The following is a 9,123-nucleotide window of genomic DNA, read 5'->3' on the forward strand; positions in this document are numbered from 1 at the left end:
AACTTTGAAATAAGTCCTAATGTCTCAGAGCGTCCTCCTAACTTGAGTGTCGCGGCACAACAAGTCGTTCAGAACTCTTTCAGGTCCACTTGGGGGACACTGTTCAGATCTGTTAATGATTAACCTGTAATCAGACAGTATTCATATCTTTTAATTATGAACCTGTGATCGGAGTTCAACAGTCATTCAAACGATACGTGGAGTTGTACTTCTTCAGGATGAGAAGCCTTAGGTTGAAGAGGAATGACTTGAGGTGAGTGTTCAAAGGACCAGAGGGATCTTTTGCAGTAAGGAGAACTGTTTCAGTCACTTGACCTCCACTCCGTCGGAGGACGATGATCCACACATGAACCAAAGTGAGTAAAGTTATGTCGTTGGTATGATTGACCCTAACCCTCATATTCCGGGCAAGCTAATCTAAATTCAGGTTAGATAAAGATAGAGAAGATGACTGTGTATACACATTACATCAGAAATCATAATGAGACCAACAATTTTAAGTTTTCGTTTTTACAGTGTACTAACTATAATATTCAGGGATATATGAACACAGAACGCATTTTACAAGATTACTTTAGTATTCTTGGGTATATTAAAAAAAATTACATTAAGTTGCCGATGTTGGATAGTTAGATTCGTTAGAGATGGTTCTAAAGCAAAGGCCAATGAAGTCTGTTCTAGCGTTAATGAGGATACAATGTATTTAATACAAACCCATCTTTATTGTTTGATGAGTTATTGTTGTCGGGTTATGCTGATGAATGTTTATCATTTCTAGACCTCCTGAATCTGTAAGAACAGACTACCTCTGGAGTTTATTAACAAAGAGTTCAGAACTAAGGAAGAGTCTTCCGGAGAGTCTTCCTGTCCGGTCCGTGTTGCACGATTCATTCACAGCAGCAGGGTTGCTTTGGATAGAGACTTTAGACCTCCACTAAAATGGCATAGAAAAAATCAATCGGCTCAAGAGTTTACTGACCTGCAGCGTGTGCACTGAGATCTTCACAGACCCGGTGTCTCTGGGCTGTCACCACAGCTTCTGTTCCAGCTGTCTCCAGGACTTCTGGGCCCAAGCTAAGAACAAGAACTGTCCCATCTGTAAGAGGAAAACCTCAAAGGATATAGGCGTTGACTTTTCCATGAAGGAGCTCACTGAGTCCTACGCTGGAAGACAGAGGTCTGACCCCTCTGATGAGGCCCAGGTGGTCTGCACTGAGCACTTAAAGGATATCAAGTGGTTCTGTAAGGACGAGCAAAGAGCTGTGTGTCATGTGTGTGAGTTCCCTCACCACCAGGGTCACACAGTGGTTCCTCTAGAAGAACAAGTCCAGGAGCTGAAGCAGCAGCTGAGACCTGACCTCACGGCTCTACAGGCCAGGAGGAGGAGACACCAGGAGCTGGAGGAGACGTATGAGGCCATGGTTCCTCACCTTAAGGGACAGTGGGTGAAGACCGAGAGGCGGATCAAAGCAGAGTTTGAACAGCTTCACCAGTTCTTGAGAGAGGAAGAGGAGGCCAGAGTGGAGGCCCTGAGAGAGGAAGAGGAGCAGAAGAGGAAGACGATCCTCCTGGAGAGGAAGACCCTTCAGGAGCAAATCCGGTCTCTCTCAGAGGGTCCCTCGGCTGTAGAAGCAGACCTGCAGAAGGACGGCCTGTCGTTCCTCAGCGCTTCCACGCGCTCCCGGACCAGCGCCAGAGCCCTGCTCTCCGGTTCTGATCCCCAGCTGCTTCCTGGAGCGCTGCTGGACGAGGCCAAACACCTGGGAAACCTGGCCCACAGAGTCTGGGAGAAGATGGGGCAGAGGACCACCTTCAGCCCCGTTACTCTGGACCTAAACACTGCAGCAGACTGCCTCTCTCTGTCTGATGATCTGACCAGCGTGAGACGTAGCGATGTAACCCAGAAGGTTCCTAACAACCCAGAGAGGTTCACTAGGTACGCTGATGTTCTGGGTTCTGAGGGCTTCAGCTCAGGGGAACACTGCTGGGAGGTGGAGGTGGGAGACCATCCTGACTGGGTAATAGGTGTTGCTAAAGAGTCAGTGGAGAGGAGAGGAGAGTGTACTGCTGCACCAGATAATGGAATCTGGTGTTTATCTAATGACAGTGGAAAGTACAATCAGGGTACTGGTGAAACCATGGCATTGAAGAGGACTCCAGAGAGGATCAGAGTCCAGCTGGACTATGATGGAGGGGAGGTGTCCTTCCACGACCCTGAAGACATGACTCTCATCTACACCTATCAAGACACTTTCACTGAAAACATCTTCCCTTGGTTTAGTATTGGAGCAGCAGGTGAAGCCCGGACCAAAGATGTTAGAGTGTATGGTGACTCCTCACGCACTAAGCCATGTAAAGTCATGTAACCTTGTTAGTTCTGTTTGCCTGCTAGGGTCTCTAGTATGTAGATTGTAGAAACATGGTATCTCATATATATATATATATATATATATATATATATATATATATATATATATATATATATATATATATATGGATCGTATCATATATATATATATATGTGGATCAATATATCTAGTTGTGTATATATATGAGTATAGTATCATAGACGGTAGAGGATGGTCAGTGAAGGTCTCAGTGCAGCCTGTGGATTATTAACAGTGAGGGGTGTGTGTGTTTTCTTGTTAAATGGTATAAATGGAATTGTACGTTTAATGTTGATAACCAGGGTCTGTAATAGAACCACACACGTAGAGAAATCAATGATATTGTTAACACAATATTGTTATGTTAACACCTACACAAGAATCACATGGGAAAATAATAATCATCCATCAAACGGTTGGTTGTGTAATTCTATTACTCTTGGTTTTAGTCAATGCTGTTTATTCCTGTCTGTGTATTAGTCTACCCTCACTGTTTGGGACGTATCGGTTTATAAATATTCACGCAGGGTATTGAAAGGTGTTAGGGTTTGATTCCAGGGTTTAGGGTTTAGAATTAATTATTATGTTATTAATTATTATGAATAGTGATTATTCAGATCACTGTGATTCAATTCCCGTTAACCAACTAAAAGTTATTTCTTACAATAAACATGTGTCGGCCTGTTCTATGATTCATGTCGTTCATAACTCCTCCAGAAGCCGTCCTGACGCGTACAACAGGAAACCTTCTTCACACACTTCACAACCATCCGCAAAGTCACATAAAAGTTATTACTTTAGCCTAATATATATTATATATATATGTATAGACTCTAGGTACTAGAGTCTAGAGATGATTAGTTTAGGTACTAGAGATGGTTAGTTTAGTTGTTAGAGGTTATACATATTGAACAAAATACTATACACATATATATACATATATATATATATATATATATATATATATATTAGTATTTGGTTCAATATGTAGACCCGTTCAAACCTGCGCTGTGTGAGTTGGACAAAACATCGTTAGACATCGTTAGTTATTTTAAATCAGAATTAATATTTTATATCCACACCTTTTTTGTTCCCATGGGGATGGCGGCGCACATAGATGCAGCGACCTCTCTCTGTCCCAACAATGCGGTGTTTTGTTCGTTAAATACGTTTTTGTCCGAAAGTTTTCCGTGTTCGTCTCGTATGTCTATTTTGGAGTATTACAAATACAGTCGACAGGCTCTGCTAGACATCTGCAAGAGCAAGATCCACAAAGTTGTGGACATTACTGCAGTGGCACTAAGAGAGCTCGGAATACTCCGCCGGACGGAGACTACACCGGACTCGACTGTTACCCCTCCCCCGGAAAGGAAGCCTCGGAAGCGGTGTGCGAGGAAGCAGAAGAGGGGCAAGCGCGGAGGTATCCGGGCTAGGCTAGCGGCTAGCCCAATTCGCCCAGCCATACCATCCATCATCCTAGCAAACATACGCTCCTTGGACAATAAAATGGATCATATTAGACTGCTTTGCTCAACTAATCGGACAGTGAGTAACTGCTGTATGCTTGTTTTCACTGAAACATGGCTCAATGACAACATCCCCGACTCCGCTGTACAACTGGAACAGCTGACATGCTATAGAGCTGACAGAGCCCTCGTACACGGAGGCAAGACCCGAGGGGGCGGGGTCTGTGTTTACATCCGTGATGCGTGGTGCCGTGATGCTGTAGTGGTATGTAAACACTGTTCACCACTGGCGGAGGTTATGATAATTAAGTGCCGTCCTTATTACCTACCGAGGGAGTTTACTGCGATTCTGCTGGTTGCGGTATACATCCCCCCAACCTCCAACACCAGTGACAGGTACGCGGCACTTTGTGAATTATATCAAGCCATCAGTGAACAACAGACAGCACACCCAGATGGATTCACCATTCTCGCTGGAGATTTTAACCATGCAAATCCAAAAACTGTCCTTCCAAAACTCTACCAGCATGTCAATTTCCCTACAAGAGGAGGAAACACTTTGGACCAAGTTTTCACTTCACACAAGGGAGCATACAAGGCCTCCCCTCTCCCCCACATCGGACTCTCTGATCACATCACTGTGATGCTAATCCCAGCATACAGACCGAGAGTAAAAATCACTAAGCCGGTCCGGATACAGGTACGTGTGTGGCCAGAGGGGGCCACCTCTGCTCTTCAGGACTGTTTTGCGACAACAGACAATGTTTAAACAAGCAGCCACATTCAACAGCCACACTGACATTAATGAATACACAGACACTGTTACCGCTTACATCAGTAAGTGCATTGATGATGTGACCCACACAAAGACCATCGTCACTCGGGCTAACCAGAAGCCATGGCTGACAGGGGATGTCCATCGGCTGCTGAGGGCCAGAGACAACGCCTTCAAAGCTGGGGAGGAAACTGGCCTGAGAACAGCAAGAGCCAACCTGTCCCATGGCATCAGGAAAGCAAAACAGGACTATACAAAAAAGTTAACCTGCCACTTTAAAGACAGCAGAGACACGCGGAACCTGTGGAAGGGCATTCGGACCATCACAGACTACAAGCCCGCGCCACAGATCTGCGATGACAACATCTCTCTGCTCAACAACCTCAACAGCTTCTTTGCACGGTTCGAAGCAACTAACAACACAAGCCCAAAGAAAACTCCACCCCTTCCCCACGATCAGGTTCTGTGCCTGTCCGCTGCCAGTGTGAAGAGGATATTCGCCACTATCAATTCACGAAAAGCAACAGGCCCAGACAACATTCCAGGCCGGGTGTTGAAGGACTGCGCTGAGGAGTTAAAGAATGTCTTCACTGACGTCTTTAACATTTCTTTGAGGCAAGCTGTAGTTCCGTCACATTTCAAGGCCACTATCATCATACCTGTGCCAAAGAAACCTGCTCCATCCTGCTTCAATGACTACCGACCCGTTGCACTGACCCCCATCTTGATGAAGTGTTTTGAACGGCTAGTTATGTCACACATCAAGTCCTCCCTCCCAGCCACCCTAGACCCCTACCAGTTTGCTTATCGAGCCAAACGGTCCACCGAGGATGCGATCTGCTCTGCTCTCCACCCTGCCCTCACCCACCTGGACACAACAGACTCATACGTCAGAATGCTGTTTTTAGATTTTAGTTCCGCATTCAACACCATCATCCCACAACAACTTATCTGTAAACTGGTCCAGCTGGGGCTCAGCACCTCGCTTTGCAACTGGGTGCTGGACTTCCTCAGCGAGAGGCCACAGACAGTACGGGTCGGCAATTATACCTCGAGCAGCATCACACTCAGCACTGGGGCCCCCCAAGGCTGTGTGCTCTCGCCCCTGCTCTTCACCCTGCTGACTCATGACTGCACACCAACCTACAGCACCAATCACATGGTGAAGTTTGCGGATGATACCACTCTGGTGGGTCTCATCACTAAGAACGATGAGACCAGCTATAGGAAGGAGGTCAACCTTCTGACCATGTGGTGCAGCAACAACAACCTCCTGCTGAATGTCAGCAAAACTAAGGAGATTGTTGTTGACTTCAGGAGACGCCACACTGAGCACCCACCACTGACCATCGATGGTGCGGCAGTGGAGCGAGTGAGTGGCACAAAATTCCTGGGGGTGTACATCAGCGACGACCTCTCCTGGACCACCAACACTGCATCACTGGCGAAGAAAGCCCATCAGCGCCTCTACTTCCTCCGAAAATTGAAGCAAGCACGAGCCCCCCCATCAATCATGTGCACATTCTACCGAGGCACCATTGAGAGCATCCTGTTCAGCTGCATCACCGTGTGGGGCGGGAGCTGCACTGAATACAGCAGGAAAGCCCTGCAGCGCGTGGTTAACACAGCTGCAAAGATCATCGGTGCCCCACTCCCCTCCATGCAACACACATACAGCACTCGCCTCACCCGCAAAGCGACCAGGATTGTGAGCGAGGCCAGCCATCCCGCTCACAGTCTGTTCACCCTCCTGCCCTCTGGAAGAAGGTATCGGAGCCTGCATGCCCGCACCACCAGACTCAAAAACAGCTTCATCCACCAGGCTGTCAAGAAACTAAATTCTCTCCCCTCTCTCCCCTCAGCCACATCAACAGGGCTGTCAGTAAGCTGAAATACCCCCCCCCCCCCCCCCCTGCATTCTGCCTTGCTACACTGTGGACTAACTGTATTTGCAATATTACTATTACTATTACTAGTTTAAATACACACCATACAGACTGAAATTGCTGCTATTATTTATTTATTTATCTATTTAAAAAATGCACTACTACATGACTTTTTGCTGCCAGTATTGACTGCCTCTTTGCACAAATATTTTTACTTATTTTATTCATTCAGAACTCCTATATTTTATGTCATTGTCTATCTTGTCTATTTTTAGTGTTGTCTCGTATATTTGTGTTTGTGCCTTTGCACTTTTTATATGTTCACCGCGGGATAGGGGGAAACGTTTTCTCGATTCCCTCACATGTCTTGTACATGTGAAGTGTTGACAATAAAGCTGACTTTGACTTTGACTTTGACTTTTTCTCTAAATGTTGAATCCACACGTTTCCCTCTCGTCAGAACGTCACACTTCCATCAAAGATAATGAACCCGAAGACAAACCTTCTCACAGCCAAACACAGAGAGATGACGTCATGGTAGAGTTGTGACGGACAGACGGTGAGCGTCAGAAGGAGCACCGCCCAGCTAGCGGCTGACGGCGCCTCATGACCACGGGGTCGCTGGTTCAAGTCCGACCTCGACCAACCGTCATGCGGTGCCGTCGGTGTGTCAGTGTGTGTGAGTTAAGACCCCGGTGGCCACAGGGTGGGGGCAGGCAGGTCCACACCCTGGCCCAGCACGGAGACACCCTGCTGTTGGGCCACTGGATGAAGGTGGTCTGGTTCACCTCAACCAGCTGCAGGCTGCTGGTGGACATCACGGCCCCGTTGGTCAGGATGAGCTGCCTGGGCCTGCGGTAGTCTGGCAGGATCAGACTCCACCTTGAGAGGTACCCCTTCCCCTGGATGGTGGATGGTGCAGAGCCTGGCGCAGACGGCATCTACTGGCCACTGTGCAGGAGATGGTGCATCTCCGCACACTGTCCACACCCGACGTGAACTCTCCCTTCTTATCAGGCGACCTGAAGCGCCCCGTCAGCAGCCTGTCCTGGTGCCGTGCAGTATACAGCGCCCTCTGCTGGTCGTAGGGCAGCAGCAGGTCCTCCCACAGGCCGACGAGGATACAGCGCCCTCTGCTGGTCGTAGGGCAGCAGGTCCTCCCACAGGCCGACGAGGATACAGCGCCCTCTGCTGGTCGCAGGGCAGCAGGTCCTCCCACAGGCCGACGAGGATACAGCGCCCTCTGCTGGTCTTAGGGCAGCAGGTCCTCCCACAGGCCGACGAGGATACAGCGCCCTCTGCTGGTCGTAGGGCAGCAGGTCCTCCCACAGGCCGACGTCGACGTCCCGGTCCCCGTCCCCCAGGCTGGTCCTGCTCCTCAGCCCCACCAGATACTCAGCTAGGCGGTCCACCCTGTCCCGGCCCGGAATGTTTATAACATCGATGCTGGACAAATAGGAAACAAACATAAATGTTATGTTTGGTACTTACCAACTGCTCAACAGGAACCTGTGGGGTGGCCCCCGAAGCGGTGACAGGAGGTGGGGGTGGTGGGGGTGGTGGAGGAGGAGGAGGAGGAGGAGGTGGAGGAGGAGGAGGAGGAGGAGGAGGAGGAGCAGCCGACCAGGAACCACTGGCGGAGGGCTGAGCAGGTGGTAAAGAAATGAGGGCAGAGAAGACCTCCAGACTAGCCTCGGTGTCGTCTGTGAAGCCCTCATCCTCTGCCTCGTCGGCCAGGTCCTCCAGCAGCTGCTCCGTCTCCTCCCCAGGATCCATGTCCTGCATGCACTTCCCCGTCTGCAGGTACAGGTAGTCGATGCCTTTCAACTCTCCTGGGAATTAAAACAATATTGGGATTAGAGGAATAAGTACATCAACATGTGTGGAAGCCATATTAATGTTGGTCTGAATATAGATAGAAAGTGAGCAGCCCCCATTTATTATTTGATTATAGCACCTTCTTGTTATGATTATGTTTATGATGACAGATTGGACGACAGAATATGCAAAGATGTGAATCTAATCTGTTTTGCAGAAATAAAAACATTTTATTTCAAACTTGTACATGCCTGGTCATCATTTCACGTCCCAGTTTGAAGCATCCAGTATTCAGTGCAACTTACCAGTGTACTCGGTGGGGAGGCGGAAGGAGGGGACAAACATCTGTCCAAACACATTGGTGCCACATGTGTTGACACAATGTACCAGATCCCCCGAGTAGCTGAGGAGAGCGGACATCTCCTCAGCCACAGCAGCAGCAGCCCGGTCCTGGTTCCACCGGTTCAGCCCGTCCAGAAGGTAGAGCTGGAAGTTCAGGTCATTGGCCTGGGTCCCTGAAAGTAGAGAATATGATCTGGAGCCGGACCTGCAGCAGTAAGAGGAGGAGCAGGGAGGAGACCAGGAGGAGACCAGGAGGAGACCAGGAGGAGACCAGGAGGGGACCAGGAGGGGACCAGGAGGAGACCAGGAGGGGACCAGGAGGAGACCAGGAGGAGACCAGGAGGAGACCAGGAGGGGACCAGGAGGAGACCAGGAGGAGACCAGGAGGAGACCAGGAGGAGACCAGGAGACCAGGAGGAGACCAGGAGACCAGGAAGAGACCAGGAAGA

At 48.9% G+C, this 9,123-nt stretch overlaps 1 protein-coding gene across 1 annotated transcript; it reads left to right on the forward strand.

Annotated features, from left to right (window-relative positions):
• The first annotated feature begins 196 nt into the window (after positions 1-196).
• On the forward strand, positions 197-2,366 carry LOC115558882 (zinc-binding protein A33-like). The gene is made up of 2 exons (XM_030377413.1): positions 197-356; positions 779-2,366. The coding sequence occupies exon 2, from the start codon at positions 1,140-1,142 to the stop codon at positions 2,364-2,366; it is 1,227 nt and encodes a 408-aa protein (XP_030233273.1). The 5' UTR covers positions 197-356; positions 779-1,139.
• The last annotated feature ends 6,757 nt before the right edge of the window (positions 2,367-9,123 follow it).

This window comes from Gadus morhua, chromosome 14, assembly GCF_902167405.1.
Source record: "Gadus morhua chromosome 14, gadMor3.0, whole genome shotgun sequence".
Lineage (NCBI taxonomy): Eukaryota > Metazoa > Chordata > Actinopteri > Gadiformes > Gadidae > Gadus > Gadus morhua.